Source organism: Quercus suber, unplaced genomic scaffold (assembly GCF_002906115.3).
Source record: "Quercus suber isolate HL8 unplaced genomic scaffold, Cork oak 2.0 scaffold_2, whole genome shotgun sequence".
NCBI lineage: Eukaryota > Viridiplantae > Streptophyta > Magnoliopsida > Fagales > Fagaceae > Quercus > Quercus suber.
The window spans coordinates 3,250,525-3,271,740 of NW_027069469.1; the positions used below are offsets into that span (position 1 = coordinate 3,250,525).

Sequence of the window (21,216 nt, forward strand, 5' to 3'; positions counted from 1 at the left end):
CTAGGTTCAGCATTGTTTTTACCTCTTGCCCTTCTGTTGTTGTTACTAAAAATGTTTCTAAAGTTCTTGGCAAGATAAGCAATCTCTGTAGAAGAGAGTTCATTATCAAATCCATTCCCATCAACATCATTAATTGACTTAAGGGTCCGTTTGGTTGGAAGAGTGGAAAAGTAGGAGGATGGAAAATTGTGGGAGGATAGAAAAGTGAGAGGATAGAAAATATTTAGTTTTCCCTCTTGTGTATTTGGTAGGAGGGGTGGAAAAGTAAGAGAGTGGAAAACTCTTTTATTTGGTTTGAGAGAAAAAGGGAAGGATGGAAAATATAATTTATATAAATTGTCTATTATACCCTTATTACATAATAGGTAAGAAATAGATTTATTTATACTCATTAAATAATATAAAACTTACCACATTATACATATAAATTTATGTTATTATTTTTATTATTATAATGTAAAAATTACAATAATGTACAACTTGATTAGGTCATGTTGAAAAAAAAAAAAAAAAAAAAGAGAGAAGAGAACTTAGACCTCTGGACGTTAAGAGGCAAAAGTGATAAGAGTAACCGCATCAGTCTGTCTAAAAAATTTCGTCTATTTTACACAAAAAACTTACTTTTTCTATTTTACACCATCATTTTTACAAAAAAAACCACATCAATTTATATATTATACACACTTTTTTTTATTAAAATAATATTTCTCTTCCATTTTTCTATTATTTCCCACCTACCCCCATCTAAGAGCATCTCCAGTAAGCTCTTTAAATTTTTGTACTATTTGGAGTGTGAACAGTTTATTTTACCTTTTGCTTACTGTACAGCCCCCGCACCGTGTCCTATATTGGGCTTTGGACCCTGGCCTGGGTATATGGCCCATGAGGCCAATCTCCTTCTACCTGGCGGCCCACCCCCGGGCCACGCATGCTGTAGGCCCAAGCCTTGCCTCTTCATCGTTTCTCGGCAACACCTTCCCAAGCAGTGATAGATATTTGACTCTGGGGACGCCCCGCGCTGTACCTACCCGGCTGTGCCTCGGAGAGGCACCGCTGCCAAGAACTATCGTAGAGGTGGGAACCAAGTTCCAACGCCACCTTCACCGCTTCCCACTCCCACCTGACCACCCACTTACGATCGATAATACTGGACCGCCGGTTGCACTCATTGGCAAGTAATTATGACCTCTCCACTAAACTATGGACTATAAATACAAGAAGTTTTGAGAAGACAAGGGTGGGTCAAAAAGAGGGGAGAGAATAGTGACAATAGAAAAGTGAAATAGAGAGAATATTTGAGGGGAGGAAGAGGAAGTAGTGTGTTGCCGAGAAAGAGAAAAGTGATCTCATTGAGTCCTTAGTTGGAGAACTACCCATAGTAGGAAATTCAACCCAACAAACAAATAAGTTGTGAGCCCAAGTGGGGCTGAGCCCATAGGCCTCATTTGCGACCCACACAATTGGCGCCGTCTGTGGGAAAATCCTACTAAGCAGTGGTTCCGCCGAGACTCGTACACAGGAAGATGTCTGGAAGTAACGCCGAGAACGGCTCGGCGGGGTCTTCCCGAGGCTCCACTTGGCGGGAACAGAGGCAGAAGAGACGCGAGGATCCGGTTTACGAGCAATTGGAAGAGCGATCCGGTCTTGGAGAAGGGTCGTATCAAACGGAGAGAACGGCATCCCATGCTTCCCGGCACAGGCAGCCCGACGCCAGGGATGAAAAGCTTGAGCGGCTGCGGAGGTTAGTACGAGACTTGGAGTTGGAAGCACGAAACGAGCGCCGCCGAGCCGGACAAGACGACTGAGGGAGAAGGCCTGACACCGAGGAAGAGAGACGCGGGATGAGGTCGAATCAATTAGGATCCCGCCTCCACAGGGAGCGCTCGCACTCGAAGGAGTCCCGTCGCCGTCGAAACCGCTCCATGTCAGCGGAATCTCGCCGACGGCAAAATCACTCTCGGTCGCGGGAATACGGGAATCGGGGCTCGGGTTCTCCAGAGGGACGGCCAAGGAATGCGGCCATGGATGCAATGAGCCGTGCATTGCGCAGGGCGGCTCGGTCCCTATTCTCAGCAGATATTGAGCGAGCACCGATGCCAGACAGATTTACGCACCCGCCGTTCAATTCGTATGGTGGGAAGACGGACCCCGTGGAGCATGTCAGCCACTATATCCAGATGATGTCTCTGCATACCCGCAATGACGCTCTGATGTGCAAGGTTTTTCCCTCCAGCCTTGGTCCCACGGCCTTAAGGTGGTTCAACGGGTTGCGCAAGGGCTCTATTCACAGTTTCGCCAAGCTAATACAGGAGTTCGGTTCTCGTTTCGTGAGGTGCAGCCGGGAACAGCAACCGGTGGACGCGCTGTTGTCTATGAAGATGAGGGCAGAGGAAACCCTCCGTGATTATGCTAGCCGATACTAGGAGCTCTACAACGAGATTGGCGGAGGGAATGAGAAGATTGCAGCGAGCACTTTCAGAATGGGATTGCCTGACGAGTCGGGGTTGAGGAATCATTAACTAAGAAACCTCCCGAGGATATGAGGCAGCTGATGAGGCGCATTGAGGAGTACAAGCGGTTGGAAGATGATAGAATACAAAGCAAAGGCAAGGCGCAGGTGACGGATCGTCCTTGGCAGAGCGGTTTTCAACAGAGGGCACGGGGAAATTTGAGGATTCAAGAACCTGTAGCGCCAGTAGGGGAGGTGAACGTGACGTTCAAGGAGCCCGTGCATAAAATTGTGGATAAGATCAAGCACGAGCCGTACTTCAGGTGGCCGAACCGGATGGCTGGCGACCCCTCTAGGAGGAATCAGAACCTATACTGCACCTACCACAAAGACCGGGGGCATACTACCAAGCAGTGCCGAGTGTTAAAGGACCATCTCGGGCAGTTGGCTAAGGCAGGACACCTCAAGGATTTTGTGACGGATGCCGGGGATCGAGGAACAGGGCATGGCGCCCCACACAGAGGAAACCCCCTTCCGCCCCCTCTTGGGGTAATTGATGTAATTCACGTCGCCCCGAGGGGCATTTCGACGGCAAAGGGGAAGGAGGTGTTAACAATGATATCGGTAGAGGGGAGTACGGGCGTGCCGCCTCCTGCGAAGAAGATCAGACCAACCCGAGAGCCAATCGCTTTCGGCGACAGTGATTTGGAAGGAACCATTCAGCTGCACGACGATGCGTTGATAGTCACGGCGAGGGTTGGCGGCTTCGTTGTGAAGAGAATAATGATAGACCAGGGAAGCGGAGCAGATGTTATGTACCCGGACCTATTCAGGGGGCTTGGGTTGAGGGCTGAGAATCTGTCAAAGTACAACACTCCCCTGGTTGGGTTCGACGGGAAAATGGTGGCTCTCGAGGGGCAAATCTCTCTGCCCGTGAACATGGGGGGCAAGGAGGTAATGGTGAGCTTCTTTGTAGTGGCCTCATACTCCCCCTATACGGCGATTCTTGGGAGGCCATGGATACATGCAATGGGGGCTGTCCCGTCCACTCTGCACATGAGGGTCAAGTTTCATACTGATTGTGGTGTCACGGTGATACAAGGAAGTCAGCAAGCGACCAAGCGATGTTTGATCGCCATGGTCAATTGGGAGAAGGAGCAAAGAGACCAGAAGGGTCAGGCCGACCCCAAATGTTCGTCGTCGGGGACGCCTTTATAGCAATCACAGAGCTCGCCAGAGAAGGAGGTCCCGCGCGCCGAGAGCATGCTCAAGGTAAAGGTGTTGCCGGATACGGACAAGTACTTCCAAATAGGGGAAAGCATGGAGGACCGGGAGAAAGTAGAGATGTTATTACTTTTAATACGGAATGTGGACGTATTTGCATGGAGTCCATACGAGGTTCCCGGGGTGGACCCCGAATTCATCGTGCATAGACTTGGAGTTGACCCCCCATTCGCCCCTAAAAAGCAGAGGCCGAGGAGATCAGCCTGGGAGCACTCCGAGGCAGTAAAGGTGGAAGTTCAAAGATTGAAGGAGGCAGGGGTGATTCGGGAGATCTTCTTCCCGGATTGGTTGGCGAACACCGTGGTAGTGAAGAAGAAGAACGGCAAGTGGAGGGTCTGCGTCGATTTCACCGATCTGAACAGGGCCTGCCCAAAAAACCCTTTTCCCGTGCCCAAGATTGATCAGCTGGTGGACGCCACGTGTGGGCACCCGAGGATGAGTTTTCTGGACGCTTTCCAAAGGTATCACCAAATCGCCCTGGCGCCCGAGGATCAAGAAAAAACGGCGTTCATCTCCCTGGAGGCAAATTACCACTACACGAGGATGCCCTTCGGACTAAAGAACGCCGAGGCCACCTACCAACGAATGATGACAAGAATGTTCCGAGACAAGATAGGGCGCACGGTCGAGGTGTACATCGACGACATGGTGGTTAAGAGCAAACAAGAAGCCCTGCATATGGGGGACCTCCGAGCGGTTTTCGAAGTTCTCCGACGGCACAAGTTGCGCCTTAATGCGGAGAAGTGCGCATTTGGTGTCGGGGCCGGGAAGTTCTTAGGGTACCTGATCAGTACACGGGGAATTGAGGTCAACCCCGACCAGATAGAAGCTGTGAGAAGACTGAAGCCACCGAGCAACCCGAAGGAAGTGCAAATACTAACCGGGATGCTGGCAGCCCTTACCGGTTCATCTCAAAATTCGCAGATCGCTGCCGACCATTCTACCAACTGCTGAAGAAATGGACTGGATTTCGGTGGAGCAAGGAGTGCGAAGAGGCCTTTGTGGATCTGAAGGTTTATTTGGCGCGAGTGCCCATGGTTACGGCACCAGAGCCAGGTGAGGATTTGTTCATGTATCTGGCGGTATCCGAGCACGCCGCGAGCGCTGTGCTATTGAGGGACAAAGGGATCCAGCAACCCGTGTACTACATCAGCAAAACTCTTATTGACGCCGAGACGAGATACTTGCCCATGGAGAAGCTCGTATTAGCCCTGATACACGCCACCAGGAAGTTGCCGCACTATTTCCAAGCTCACACCGTACACGTCCTGACCGAGTACCCATTACAGTCGTTATTGAAGAGGTTGGATTTCACGGGCTGTATAGCCAAATGGGGGACTCGACTCGGTTCCTTCGACATACGGTACAGACCTCGAAGCTCGGTGAAGGGCCAGGTCCTTGCGGATTTTATCCCTGAGTTTTCGCCCAGAGAGAAGGGGGAGATGGTCTGCCAACTGAAGGCTCGACCGTGGAAGGTATTCGTAGACGGCGCGTCGAGCTCCACGGGCGCCTGTTCAGGAGTTGTCATGATTACCCCCGAAGGAATACGACTAGAACACTCGTTTAGATTGGGTTTCAGGGCGTCCAACAACGAGGCAGAATACGAGGCTTTTCTGGCCGGGCTGAGGGCAGCATCGAGCTTGGGGGCTCGGGAGATTGAGCTATATTCAGATTCGCGTTTGGTGGTTAATCAGGTGCAGGGCAGTTTTGAAGCCCGAGATCCCCGGATGAAAGCATACCTAGAACAAGCAAGGCTAGTTATGGCCCGCTTCAACACGGTGAAGGTTTTCCACGTAGCCCGAACACAGAACAGACATGCTGACTCCCTAGCCACGCTGGCGTCGTCAGTAACCGAAGAGATACCACGGCAAATCAAAATTGAGCTTATACCGGAGCCGAGCGTCAGGGTAATGAGCGACTCGGGAACTACAGGGATCAATGCCACGGCAATCGCAGCCTCTGCCCCGTGTTGGATCGACCCCATAAGCGACTTTCTGGCCAACGACCGACTGCCGAGTGACGAAAAAAAGGGCATCAGGATCCGTAGGATGGCTCCTCGATATTGGTTGGCGGAAGACCGGACTTTGTATCGAAGGTCCTTCGGAGGGCCGTACCTCTTGTGCTTACGCCCGGAGAAGGTGGGCGAGCTCTTGGCGGAGCTCCACTCTGGGGTGTGCGGCGGCTATGTCGGGGGACGTTCATTGGCGCACCGAGCAATGACTCAGGGGTTTTGGTGGCCTCAGATGCAGAAAGACGCCGCCGAGTATGTGCTTAAATGTGAGCGGTGTCAAAAGCACACCCCTCTAATCCATCAGCCCGCGGGCCACCTGAACCCGATCAGCAGTCCTTGGCCTTTTGCACAGTGGGGGCTAGACATCATCGGCCCGTTCCCTCGGGCGACGGTCGGCCGAAAGTTCGTTTTGGTGGCCGTCGACTATTTTACCAAGTGGGCGGAGGCGGAGGCTTTGGCCAACATACGAGATGTGGAAGTAAAGAAATTCATATGGAAAAATATCATCACCAGGTTCGGGGTGCCGAACACTATCATATCGGACAACGGACTACAGTTTGACAGCCGGGCGTTCCGAGACTTTTGCGGTGGTCTCGGTATCAAAAACAGGTACTCAACTCCTTCTTATCCACAGGGCAACGGTCAGGCAGAGGCCGTGAATAAGGTGATTGTGAGTGGGCTGAAGAAAAGGCTGGAGGGCGCAAAGGGAAACTGGGCCAAGGAACTTCCAAAAGTCTTGTGGGCATACCGCACCACTCCTAGACGGTCCACCGGGGAGACCCCTTTCTCTCTCACGTACAGAGCGGAAGCCGTGATCCCTACCGAGGTGAATCTATGCAGTGCGCGAGTAGCGGGGTTCGATCATGCCCAAAACGACGAAATGATGGTAGGATGTTTGGATAAAGTGGAAGAGTACCGCGAAATGGTGACAATATGGCTCGCGGAGTATCAGCAGAAGCTCGCCTAGAGATACAACCGAGGTGTAAGAACGAGGGAGTTTGTCGCCGGGGACTTGGTTCTCAGAAGAGCCGTGGGCAACATGCGGAACACTAGTGCCGGGAAATTGGCGCAGACATGGGAGGGACCCTACAGGGTCACAGCCGTGGCCGGCACCGGGGCTTACTTCTTGGAAGACCTAGACGAGAGACAGCTACCCCGACCGTGGAACGTCCACAATCTCAAGAAGTACTATCATTGATGGGCGATGCGCCGGGCATAAAGTTAACCGCGACCTATTGTATATGTTTTGTGGATATACTAATGATGTTTTTCAAGCAGACCCGCATCTTTCTGACCCTGATCCTCAGTTCGATACCAATCACCGAGCAGTGGAAACCCGGACGATTCACTCTAAGGACAGAATCCTGACCCTCGGTTCAATCCCTATCACCGAGCAGGTGGAAACCTTAGCCTTTTTGTTCTAAGGACAGAAACCTGACCCTCGGTCCGATCCCTATCACCGAGTAGGTGGAAACCTTAGCCTTTTTGTTCTAAGGACAGAATCCTGACCCTCGGTTCGATCCCTATCACCGAGCAGGTGGAAACCTAAACCTTTTTGTTCTAAGGACAGAAACCTGACCCTCGGTTCGATCCCTATCACCGAGCAGGTGGAAACCTTAGCCTTTTTTGTTCTAAGGACAGAAACCTCACCCTCGGTTCGATCCCTATCACCGAGCAGGTGGAAACCTTAAGGGTTCTAAGGACAGAAGCCCGACCCTCGGTTCGATCCTACCACCGAGCAGGTGGAAACCTTACCATGGTCGGACACATCACAATAAAGAGGCAACTAACAAGAGTTCATTACTCGGTAAATACGAAGGAGCAACACGATAAAGCATTCATATTAGAGCATAAAACTTAAATTAACGTTTTGTTGCCAAAACCCGGCAACTCGAAATAAAGAAAAGACAACATAAACAAATTATCCCATCACCACAACCCGGTGACATAGGCAATTCCGCTCACTGAAATTCTTAAAAGAAGGAAAAATAAAGAAGGGCTAGCTTTCAACTTTAGATGTCCGCCACATGTACGGAGGATGAGTCCTCTTGAGAGCGTTGGTCGGCGTGAGGAGTTGGCGGCTGGATGTCCTCCCCGGTTCGGTCCCCAACATGGGGGTGGCTGGTCCCCTCCATGTCGGTCGGCGCATGAGAGTCAATGGCATTCACCAGTTCCCTCATGCTGGAGGTCTCTTCTTCATCAATAACAAGGGGCGCGGGATTCTCGGTTTGGGGGATGCTCAGGAGAGGGATCTTACTGCGATCCCTCAACGGAGAATCCTCGGGAATCCCCAAGGCTTGAAGAGCGGCGAACCAACCCTTCTCATATCCGAGCCTGTGGGCCTGGCGAATGACCGGTTCCATCAAATTCTCGGCATCCGCGAACCCCTCGTTATACCACTTGTTCTCACAGGCCTCCAGCGCCGCCTTTGAGTCGGCCAGTTGTCCTTCTAGCATGGTATTCAAGCTCTGACCCTCCGCCAATTTGAGCTCGGTGCCGCCTAGTTGCAGTTCTAGCTCCTCAGACTTCCTTTCGGTAAGAGCCTGGGCCTTTACGGCTGTAGCAATTTTATTCTCTGCCTCCTCGGCTATTTTCGACTTCTCCTTCGCCGTGGCCTCGGCGACATCCTTCAGAGCCGTCTCTCGCTCAACCTCCTCAGCCAGCTCCTTCATCCTCCCGTCCATAACGTACGACATTTGCGCAGCCTGGCCACACAATATTCACTTTGTAAGGTAAAATGGAAAGTACACGTACATAGGCAAATAGGAAGCCGAGAATCGTAAAGAAAAGTAAAATAGTTACCGCTATGGTGTGCCACTGCAAACGCCTCCCCAAAGACTCGTCCGTCGATTTCGTGAAAGCGTGCAAGTCCTCGGGCAAGAGGATGCCGCACGCCAGACTCTGCGCCACGCGGCCACCATAACCTTTGTCCCATACTCGGGCACTGGCCGTCGATGGAAGAGGCTCGCCGCCAAGTTGGAAGGAGGGTCGCCATGCTGCCGGAGCCCGGGAAGTAGACGCCAGGTCTATCCCGATTTGCGCTACCGGTTCCCGGATGACAATACCGGCCGAAGGTCGAGGGGCCACATTGCCCGAGCCCGTCTGAGTTTGATCGATTATACGCGGCCTTTTTCGAACTCGGGTTGATGGGACAGCGGGAGGCGAAGCATCTTGACCGGAGGTTGGTTGTTGGTGCACGGCAGGCCGGGCACTCGGGACGAAGCGGTCGATCGTCATCTTCCTCCTAGCCACCATGGTGTTGCCTTGATCGGATCCTGTTTCAGAAGAGTCAGTTGGTTCTGCGGCTGCACCCTCCCCTTCCCAAACAGGAGCCTCGGGCTCTACCGTTCTCTCAGGCTGAGCGGGAGCTTGTTGGATTTGCTCGTGGGCGCGTCTCTTACGCTCGGCAGACACGCGCTCGGCTGATTCGTCACGGATGGGCTGTCGCTCGTCTGAACAAATGAACCGGGGGCCGAGATCACGTGCCTTGCCTACGGTTAGCCCTGGGGGGAAGAAGTTCGCGTGCCGGACGTCGATGTATGAGAGGAGAGGGCTGTCAACTAGCAAAGCTTGGCTAAATGCCTGCCAAGTTGAGTAGACGGGATTGACACCAAGGATGAGGTGGGACGCTCAGAGTTGTCCGTCCGTGTGCACGAAGATTTCCGACCTGAGCACGAAGTTCAGGTCCCGAACGTGTACCACTCTGATGTCCGGCCTGAATCTTTTGCTCTCTGCACAAAGGAAATAAGGGTTAACAATTACATAACCGTACCAAGATTAAAAAGACCAAAGTAAATAAAGGCTAGTCACCGACCAACGTCGTGCGGCGAAAACGCATAGGGGACCTCCTCGGCAAACCAATTGCCGCTCACCCGAACGAAATCTTTTGCCGAGTTACGATTCGAATCTGGTAGGCATGAAATAAGCCGTACCCTCACATCCCTAGTCTTTATATAATAGTCAGACTCGATATTGCCATACAGACTATACATCTGATTAATGTCATAATGATTTAGTTGCAACCCGTACAATTGGTTCAGCCTACTCACACAGCTCACTACCCGGTAAAAGTTGGGAGGGAGTTGGGAGGGACAAAGGCTGTAGAATCTAAGGGTGCTAAGAATTAGAGGGTCAACCGATAACCTAAGCCCACCCTCTAGAATGGCCATCAAGGGAAAGAACACCGTGTTTTCACCACGGCGCCTCTGGATGTCGATATCGCCCATATTGCAGTAGGCAATATCTACGTCACTAGGGACATTATATGCTTCCCTAAATCTAGCCAAAGCGTGTTCGGAAGAAAGGAGGTGCGAGTAACTCATTTTTCAAAACGAGTGTTTTTTAAAGAAAATCAAGAAAAGAAATGCTATGATTATCAAAGAATCGACTGAACTGGCTAAACAGAAAAAGTAAGAAGAGGGAAAGGAACTTACTGTGGGCTCTAAGGAGGAAGTGTGTTCTGGGCCAGGGGGAGAACCACGAAGGAGGGATGCTCGGCAGAGTAAAATATTGTAAAATGAGGAATGCGAAAGTGAGAACCAGTGACTAGAAGGACTATTTATAAGCGTGGGGAGTAAAATGAGAAGCATTAAATAATCCACTGGCGGGAAAACACGCGGACCGTCGCTTCAACTGCCACACGCGTAACGCCTCGGTTCACGAACCGTCAGGCAGTAATGACGGATAAGCCGTTAGTCAACTCCAATCATGTCTTTTGAGACACGCATTAATGCGCCCATCAACGACCGAGCGCCGACCCTTCGACTCCCCAGTCGGGTATCTACCCCCTGCGATCCTTGATTCACCCCTGGGAATGGGGAGCGAATCAAGGGGGGGCTATTGTACGGCCCCCGCACCGTGTCCTATATTGGGCTTTCGACCCTGGCCTGGGTATATGGCCCATGAGGCCAATCTCCTTCTACCTGGCGGCCCACCCCTGGGCCACGCATGCTGCAGACCCAAGCCTTGCCTCTTCATCGTTTCTCGGCAACACCTTCCCAAGCAGTGATAGATATTTGACTCTCGGGACGCCCCGCGCTGTACCTACCCAGCTGTGCCTCGGAGAGGCACCGCTGTCGAGAACTGTCGTAGAGGTGGGAACCAAGTTCCAACGCCACCCTCACCGCTTCCCACTCCCACCTGACCACCCACTTACGATCGATAATACTAGACCGCCGGTTGCACTCATTGGCAAGTAATTATGACCTCTCCACTAAACTATGGACTATAAATACAAGAAGTTTTGAGAAGACAAGGGTGGGTCAAAAAGAGGGGAGAGAATAGTGACAATAGAAAAGTGAAATAGAGAGAATATCTGAGGGGAGGAAGAGGAAGTAGTGTGTTGCCGAGAAAGAGAAAAGTGATCTCATTGAGTCCTTAGTTGGAGAACTACCCATAGTAGGAAATTCAACCCAACAAACAAATAAGTTGTGAGCCCAAGTGGGGCTGAGCCCATAGGCCTCATTTGCGACCCGCACACTTACCTAATTTTTCAAATACACTTTCCAACGGACTTTCTATCCTTTTCTTTATCCCATTTAAATATTATTTATTCATTCTTTCTTTAATATTTCTTTTTCAATCTTCTTTCATTCATCTAATTTTAATGAGAAGTGCTACGTCCTTAATATTTTACAATATTTTCACAATAAATCATATGTGGTAAGTTATTACTGATTTTAATTTGAACACATCACTTAAATTTTTTTTTCACCAGTATTAGTTAGTATCAACTCATCACTTAAGATTTATTGTGAAAGTATTGTGAAAATATTGTAGTGGTATTTCTCAATTTTAATTTCTTCTTCTTTATTTTATTTTTCCCTTATCTTTTTATTTTTCCTCTTTTTTTCTCCTCCACACCTTTCCCTTATCTCTATCTTCACTTTTCTTTTTTCTTTTCTTCTCTGGCACTTGGTCTGAGCTCTCTTCACTTTACTTTTTTTCTTTTCTTCTCTTCGTCTACTCCACTGGTGCTCTCTTCACTTTTCTTTTTTATTTTTTATTTTCTTCTCTTCGTCTATTCCACTGGTGCTCTCTTCACTTTTCTTTTTTCTTTTTTCTTTTTTTCTCTTCGTTTACTCCAGAGCATTCAAGAAGCTCTCTGTTTCTCTCTCTCTCTCTCTCTCTCTCTCTCTCTCTCACATAAACAAATTCTCTCTCATACACACATAGATCTCCGACAGAGAAGTGGAGATCGGCGTTCTACAGTTTTTTTTTTTGGTTCTGGTTTGATTAGTTTTATTTTATTGTTCAGATTTCATTAGACTTATGAGAAAGATTGTTTTTGTGTTTCAAACCTTTTGATTGGGTTTTGTATTTTTGTTTTGATTATGGTATGTTTTAGTTTTCTTTGCTAGGTTGCTGTGTTTGGTGGTGGTCTAGCTCATAGGACTGGAGAGATCCTACAAGCTCATTAATAGGGATGGAGTCCACATCCTTGCTTTCAGTAATGACAGTCACTTTGGGTCTAAAGTCCTTAGTTAAGGATCTAAGAATCTTCCTAACAATCTTAGGTTGATCATAAATTTTACCCAAATTATAAGCAGAATTAACATATCATTAAGCTTAGCATAGAATTCATCAAAACACTCATCATCAAACATTCTAATGCTTTCAAATCTAATAGTTAACTGCTGCAACTTATTAATCTTAACTGCGTTTATGCCTTCATGCATAGTTTGGAGAATATTCCATGCAGTATGAGCAACCTCAACATTTGAAATTTTCTTGAATTCCTTCATAGAAACAGCATTAAAAATAGCATTCATGGCTTTGCTATTAAAAGCAGCTGCCTCTTTTTGAGAAGTTAACCACTCACTAAAAGAAGTAGTCGGTTTCTCGCATCCGTATTCAACGGAGTTCCACACTCTCTCATCAATAGATTTCAGGAATGCTTTCATCCTTACTTTCCAGTAGGCATAGTTGTTTAATTTTTCTAGTATTTCATATGCATTCTATCCGTAATTCCTTTATTATCAAACCAAAATATTAATTAATTTTTAAAATTATTAGGCTAAGACACTAATCAATTTTCGGTGTAAGTGTGAATTGAACCTTAACTATCTTGTTTGGAAATGGTAAACTTATCAACTACTCAAGTACCAACAACAATAAAGTTACGAGCACAATATTTTCACAATAAATTTACAACAAAGTCTAAGTAGCAAGCTATTAATGATAGGTCAAAAAATTATGTAAGCAATGGGTACTAATAATAACTTGTCACTTAAATTTTGTTGTGAAAAATGTTGTCTCCATAGCATCACGCTTAGCACTGCTGTGTTATCCTTGGCACACAAATTTTTTTTATTGCTCAAAGCCTTCAATGAGCTTATATCCATAACAAAAGTAAGAAAATCAAATTATAACAGTATACAAAGTCTTAAAGATTCATCAATGTCTTGCTCAATCAATTTTTAAAGGGCAAGCTCTAATCCATGTTGACCGATCTCTATCAATTTCTATGTCATCTGGTGTAACTATAAGTGCAATCTTGTTCAAATGCCCCATCCCAATTAGCCTCCTTAGGTCCTAGTCCTGCTTCATCTTCATTAGCCGCAACACCATCATCCTTCAAGTCCAAGTTTTCCAAATCCACATTTACAACTACAAGATATTATAATTACGCACAAAATTATAAATTTATAAGTTACACTACCCTTATTTTTAAATTAGTAACATAAATATTAAACAACAAAAGGATCGGAATGCTTTTGGTAATCTTCAATAGTGCAAGCTATTAGTTCTTGTAGAAATGCTTCAACTGTTCAACCTCATCAATGGTTAAAGATGGGGATTCCTCCTCTTAACACATCCATGCAACATTGAAGCTGAAATCTTCAAAATCAATAGAATCATAATTTCGACCCATCCAATAATTCCTACAAGAAAAATACAATTTACGTTTATCTTTTAAAATTTTTTTAAGCAATAAATAATAAGTTCATGAGAAGTGAAATTAGCATACCTTTGTTGCAACCTTAAATTGTAATGAACATAAAGTCATACACAAGATCATTAAGCCTTTTTGTAATCCAATCTATTTCTTCTTGGAGTGCAAAGTGTTCAAATACACTCGAACTACACTGACTCAACACAGAAATAGCTTATTTTTGGAGATTTGGTGCACTACTTCCACATCAAGACCACTATTAATCTATATACAAATTTTGAATATAAGTTTAAATTTCACAGCTAAATATTATAATGAATTAAAGTTGAACTAATTTAAATAAGTCAAAGTTAAAATGTATTACCAAGGAGCATTTGATTACGATCACATGTTAAAGATTATAGTCCAAAATCTCCCTCGACCTTTTTACACAATTTCATGATTTGGTGCACTACCAAAAGAATATTTCTGTATCATTCAAAAGATCTGAGACGGTAAGTTTATGCTTTTCATTGACAATACCATGTTGGTTGCTAGGATTAATCTAAAATCTAGCTATATGAAGACTTTTATGAAGTTGAGTATCCCAACAAGCATTATGAATTTTTAGATAGGTTATACATTTTTCTTCTTTCTTTGAAATCTTCTTAACATCTCCTCCCCAACCTTAGAATAAAATGTTTTATTCATGTAAATATTCCATCTTCTTGCAAATTTTGGTTTTAACAATTTTAGCTGATTTTTTTAGGGAATACAAACCAAAAAAAAAAACTTTATTTTCTTTCCTATTGAAAATATTAGCTAAAAAAAAATTACATTAAAAATTCAGCATTTTTTTTTTTCAAAATAGAATTAAGCATATTTACAACAGCTTATGTAAGATACACATCTGGCTATGCGCTTGGCACTATAGCACTTAGCACTTAGCATTTTATTCCACGGCCTCACCCCCCTCACTTAGCACTTGTACTGGAAAGAGATTCCAATTGAGTTAGAGTTTATTGGCTAACATTATGAATTTGATATATTTTGATACGTAACATTATGAATGTGATATTGAAATTAAATATTTTTAGAACCTACCATATAATCTGGCTATGGTTTTTGTAGGGTCACGATTTGTAGCCCAAGCCCTAAGGATGTGGGATATAAGCCCAATGAACCCAGTACAATAAATTTGTAAAGGGTGGGTGAAAGAGCTGGGCTTTTGGTGGATTGGACAACGGCTAATAAGGATTTCAAGGATGAACAAGCGTAAAACACATGTAAAGCTCAGTGAAATGATTATCTGAGGAGATAGATTATGACTTAAACCAATAGTTCCCGAAAGTTAATATAGTTCTTAGTGCTACAGTAATTCCTTTTCTCTTTTTTCTCTCTCCTTTTTCTCCTCCTTTACTTATGGGAGGTCTTTTACATTATATAGTTCCTTTTAGGCCATCCTGATCCTACACTTGTTAATCTCCTATGCCTTCACTCGAGTACATGTTTCATTAGACATCTTCTTTAGCTCTCTGTGAATGGTGGTAGTTGAGACTGCACTGTTTAGGGGTCTTCTCCACATAAATGCGGCCAAAAAAGTTGCTGTAGTGCATTTAATGCGGTGGTAGCAGCTTTTTCTTTAGATATTTCTGTGTTCTTATCACCTTCGTACGTGCCTGAGTTTCTTCCTGATCGTTGGAGCTCCCTGTAAAGTCACCTAAATTGCCCTAATGCATGCTTCACCAATATTCATCATATCTGAGAAGAAACTACTCGGATTATATTCTTCCACTCTTTCCTTACATGATTCTCAACTTTGGAGCCTCTCTTAATCATTTACTCCTCCTCGAACATATCCACGTCCTCGGATAAGGCCCAAGGCCCAATATACAAATTTGGGTTCTTATTCCCACAGTTTTGACCCTACTAATAGGGTTAACATTGGCCCAAGAACTAGTTCTATCTGGAGCATATCAAAGGCCACACGTTGTTTCAAGCCTAATCATAAAGATAGAATATGGGCATAGTTGCTTAGATTATTAATATGAACTTAGTATGTGTGTGTGTGTGTGTGTGTGTGTGTGTGTGTGTTTGTGTAACAAAGAGGAGCAATTAACATTGGAACTTGAGTTAGGCTATGTTTGGTTTGAGGGAAAGGGAGAGAAGGGAAGAGAAATGACTCATTGTCCTCTGTTTGGTTAGAAGAGAATGAATGAGAGAAAAGATTTATATGGGTCCTACCAATTTTTTATTTTTAACTTTTCTTTCAAGTCCATAAAATTACTCTTATACCCTTAAAAAGTTTTGGCTTTTTGTGTGAAATTACATTTATGTTTTATTTCTTTATAAATTAAAAAGATAAAAGAGTAAAATACATTCCATTTCTTTCATTTCTCTCATTCTTTACATTAAAACACAGTTTTTCTTTTCTCTTTATTTTTCCTTTCTCTTCTCTTCGCTTCCCTTCCCTTCACTCTAACCAAACATAGTCTTAGGTTGTGTGCTTGAGACAAGATTAGGCCTTTTGGAACAAGGATCAAACTTCCAAGATTCAGTTGTTTTAAAAAAAAGTATTTTTGTGCATTTCAGACTTACAATTTTTGTTATTTTTGATGTATTAGGGATTGTTTTGATAATTGAATCAATGAGGTTAGTTTTGGATTTGATTTGATGTGGTATTTCTTTGAGGATGCTACTCTATAAGAAGGCTTTGCATGCTTCTATGGTAAAAACTTTATAAATGTGCGGAGGTTGTCACAAGCTTGGCTTATTTGTCGAATTATGGGTGTGACACAAAAAGAATTCTAAAATTCACCATAAAATAAAAGAAAACTTTAAAAATGAACCATTTTTTAATAGATAGAATAATATTTCAAACCTATGGCGTCTCTTCAATGATGATAGCTCATTATCATTAAACCAAGACACCAATTGGTTTTTGGTGTAGGTGGGGATTGCATCTCAAATCTATTATTCGACAACAAAAAACTTTTACCAATTAAATTAACTAAAACCCACTCCAAAAGGGAACTTTAATTAATGAAAATAGACTTTCTAATTTAAAAACTCTATAAAATTAATTGATAAGTGAAATATTCTAACAAATATCCTAATTAATTGATACTTCTATAAAAAGGCTATAATTTGAAGAGGAAAACATTAAGAGAAATATACCTAGGAGGCTCTAGGATCAAGGAAATATTAACTTAAAATTTAAAATTCCCAAAACTACATTAAACAATCCAAAATTAACAAAGTATAAAAATTAAAGCCTATATTCTATCCTAGATCAATTGTTAGAACTCTCTATTAGCTTAATGCTTGAATCCCATAACTGCTCATGCAAACCTGACTGGAGCATTGCTGGGAGAATGAATGACATCAATTTTTTTTCAAGAAGTAACTTTGTTTTAATTTGTACTCCTTTCTCTTGTATAACTAGATCAACCAATATGATTGCCGATTCTCTTATACTGATCGGGCTGGTTCTTGTAAAAAAGAAGGGCCCATTACATCTTTCCTCTCTTCCACCTTCGGATTTATGGGCTGAAATTAAGGAGATAGGCTCCTTTACTCTTTCGTATAATACAATATTTTATTAATTAAGAAAAAAATTAAAAAACCAGCCACATTGAATCAAATGAAGTGGCCCAGCTATGTTGTAAGATTCTTAGTAGTTAGCAAAAACAAAAGAGCCTTGTCCACAATGCACTTGTTCATTGGGGTTTTTTTTTTTTTTTTTTGGGCTAAATTTGTTCATTTGGTTTTAAGACTTTGAAGGCCCATAAACTAAAAGAAAGGATTTTTTTCCCCAGGTAATAAGTGCCAACCTAGAGTTTTATTTGAATTAACTGATAAGTTGATTTATAAATCTAACGAACTTTAGAGAGAGAGAGAGAGAGAGAGAGAGATGCCATTATAAATAGGGGAAATTCTACGGTACCCCCCTAAAAAAAGGGGGGGTACGGTACCCACCAGTAGATAACCTGCTATACCAGGTTACTTTTTTCTCACATTTGACGGTTTCATCCTCACATTATGCAGTTCCAACATCACATATGACAGTTCTTTTCTCACATTTGGTAGTTCCCTTACTTTTTTCTCACATTTGATAGTTCCATCCTCACATTGTGCAGTTCTAACATCACATGTGGTAGTTTTTTTGTTACATTTGGAGGTTCTCTTATTTTTTTTCTCACATTTAACGGTTCCATCGTCACATTGTGCAGTTCCAACATCACATGTGACAGTTCTTTTGTCACATTTAGTGGTTCCCTTACTTTTTTCTCATATTTGACGGTTCTATTTTCACATTGTGTAGTTCCAACATCACATATGATAGTTTTTTTCTCACATTTGATGGTTCCCTTACTTTTTTCTCACGTTTGATGGTTCCATCCTCACATTGTGCAATTCTAACATCACATGTGATAGTTCTTTTGTCACATTCGATGGTTTCTTTATTTTTTTTTTCTCACATTTGACAGTTCCATCGTCACATTGTGCAGTTCCAACATTACATGTGACAGTTCTTTTGTCACATTTAATGGTTCCTTTATTTTTTTTCTCACATTTGACGATTCTATCTTCACATTATACAGTTCCAACATCACATGTGACAGTTCTTTTCTCACATTTGATAGTTCCCTTACTTTTTTCTCACATTTGACAATTTCATCATCACATTGTGCAGTTCCAACATCACATGTGATAGTTCTTTTCTCACATTTGGTGGTTCCCTTATTTTTTTTTCTCAGATTTGACGATTTCATTGTCACATTGTGCAGTTTTAACATCACATATGACAGTTCTTTTCTCACATTTGGTGGTTTCCTTACTTTTTTCTCACATTTGACGCTTTCATCCTCACATTATACGATTCTAACATCACATGTGATAGTTCTTTTCTCACATTTGGTGGTTCTCTTATTTTTTTTCTCACATTTGACGCTTTATCCTCATATTATGCAGTTCTAACATCACATGTGATAGTTCTTTTGTCATATTCGGTGATTTCCTTATTTTTTTTCTCACATTTGACAGTCCATCATCACATTGTGCAATTCCAACATCACATGTAATGGTTCTTTTGTCACATTTAGTGGTTTCCTTACTTTTTCCTCACATTTGACGGTTTCATCTTTACATTGTGCAGTTCCAACATCATATGTGACAGTTCTTTTCTAACATTTGGTGGTTCCCTTACTTTTTTCTCACATTTGACAATTTCATCCTCATATTGTGCAATTCCAACATCACATGTGATAGTTCTTTTCTCACATTTAGTGGTTCCCTTACTTTTTTTTCTCACATTTGACGATTTCATCCTCACATTGTGCAGTTCTAGCATCACATTTGACAATTCTTTTGTCACATTGGGTGGTTCTCTTTCTTTTTTTCCTTATATTCGACAGTTCTATTATCACATCGTGCAATTCCAATATCATATTTGACAATTCTTTTATCACATATAGTGGTTCCTTTATTTTTTTTCTCAAATTTGATGGTTTTATTGTCATATTAAGTAGTACCAACATCACATCTGCTCTATTTTTGTCACATGTGACAGTTCTTTTTGTCACATTGGGTGGTTTCTTTACTTTTTTCTCACATTTGACAGTTTCATCCTTACATTGTGTAGTTCCAACATCACATGTGACAATTCTTTTGTCACATTCGGTGATTCCCATATTTTTTTTCTCACATTTGACAGTTTCATCCTCATATTATGCAATTCCAACATCACACGTGACAGTTCTTTTGTCACATTTGGTGGTTCCCTTACTTTTTTTTCTCACGTTTGATGTTTCCATGCTCATATTGTGCAGTTCTAACATCACATTTGACGGTTCTTTTGTCACATTCGGTGGTTCCCTTATTTTTTTCTCACATTTGACGGTTCTATCCTCATATTGTGTAGTTCCAACATCACATTTGACAGTTCTTTTGTTACATTTAGTGGTTCCTTTATTTATTTTGTCAAATTTGATGGTTCCATTATCACATTGTGCAGTTCCAATATCAAATTTGACAATTCTTCTGTCACATATAATGATTCTTTATTTTTTTTCTCAAATTTGATGGTTCCATTCTCAAATGTTTACAGAAAATGCTATAGATTTAACACAATTTTTTGGGAACTAATATACGAAACCAATACAATTTTCTATTGATAACCCTTGCATCATTACGTAGTGCTGAGATTGACCATAACATTTAATTTGAAGCTCCATTGAGGGCATGAAAGCATGATTTGGCATCCTCTTTCACTATGAAGTTCTTGAATTCCCTTATCTTGGCTAACTATGCTGCTCATAAAATGGTCGTTACTTCTGTCATTAAAGGACCACTGGAATTAAACTTTTTTGTCTAAGCTTTAAGATAGACTGCATTTCATCTCGAGCTACTTCTCTCTCTCTCTCTCTCTCTCTCTCTCTCTCTCTCTCTTAGTGAGTCTTAGAATCTCTCTCACCCTTTGCATTTGAGATATTTTAAAATATTTTGAAATTTTCAATTTCATATTTTAATAAAAAGATATTGGATTGTATAAAGAGTCTCAATCTCTCTCACTATCTTTACCTCTCCAAGTAACTCTTTCAAATGGATGGATGGCTCAAATTGTCATTGTTCGTCAATTTTAGTGAAACACTTGATAATAATGTCCTATGAGTTCCAAAATATCGTCATTGTTGTCTCAAAGCTAGAGAAATGCTTTAGATTATTTTTTTATTTGATAATGAAATTAAAGGGCAAATGGGTCAGAGAATATTTTATCATTCTATTCCAAAAAAATATCCTTAAGCAAATGTGAGAAATCAAATCAAAAGAATATAGAAGATGATTCAATATGATTCATGAAGAAATAATAAATGAACAAAAATTCATTGTGGTTGATACCACAGACAGAGAAGGTTATCGCACCTACACTTTTATCTTAGTACAAACTACAAATGTCAAAACTCAAAATTGAAGGTTGTGTAATATCTAGATGATGTATACAGTGCTCTTGTTTGCTAATAGATAAAGACTCACATTCACACTTATACAAAGCATTGTCATTTGAGAGGCAGAAAAAAGAAATCCAATAGATCTATTTTTTAGTGCTTTAAATAATTTAAAACATTGTTGTTTATTATCCTTTGAAAGCACTAGCTCTGCTGCCAACTTGTATCGAAAAAGTTCCAACAAGTCCTCCTACAAAATAATGAGAAGTGTAATTAAAAATTATTCCACAACAATGGAACCAAATCTTAATATAATTCTCTCTTCTAAAATAGAAAAAAGAAACAAACATAAATTTATTAGGCATACCTGTATAACTGCACCAATATTAAAAAAAGAATTCTGCAAGGAAGGAGCCACAAGAACCTGCTTCATAATGGATATCAAAAGTTGTCCTGCACAAATATTCCGTTAAGATGGATATCAAAAGTTGAGACATTATAAGTGCTTTGTATAGAAAGTGGTTTTGCACTTACATAACATGAATTTCCTTTCATCTTTGATGTAGTCTTGAATTCATAGGGTTGCTTAACTTACCATAAAGGCATAAAGTTATAATCCAGACTTTGTTTGACATCTATTAAAAAAAAAAAA

General features: G+C 42.6%; 2 protein-coding genes and 1 long non-coding RNA gene across 3 annotated transcripts; 2 read left to right on the forward strand and 1 right to left on the reverse strand.

Moving 5' to 3' along the window:
* Positions 1-2,539: 2,539 nt before the first annotated feature.
* On the forward strand, positions 2,540-3,667 carry LOC112031866 (uncharacterized). The gene has a single exon (XM_024064575.1). The coding sequence runs from the start codon at positions 2,540-2,542 to the stop codon at positions 3,665-3,667; it is 1,128 nt and encodes a 375-aa protein (XP_023920343.1).
* A 1,100-nt stretch (positions 3,668-4,767) lies between these two features.
* On the forward strand, positions 4,768-6,711 carry LOC112031864 (uncharacterized). Its single transcript, XM_024064574.1, has one exon. It carries the CDS (start codon positions 4,768-4,770, stop codon positions 6,709-6,711), a length of 1,944 nt encoding a protein of 647 aa, XP_023920342.1.
* Positions 6,712-20,449: 13,738 nt separating this feature from the next.
* Positions 20,450-21,197, reverse strand: LOC112013619 (uncharacterized). Its single transcript, XR_010626233.1, has 3 exons — positions 21,099-21,197; positions 20,932-21,017; positions 20,450-20,814 (listed from the first exon to the last, which is right to left on the reverse strand). It is a non-coding gene; the product is annotated as an uncharacterized LOC112013619 (long non-coding RNA).
* Between the last annotated feature and the right edge of the window lie 19 nt (positions 21,198-21,216).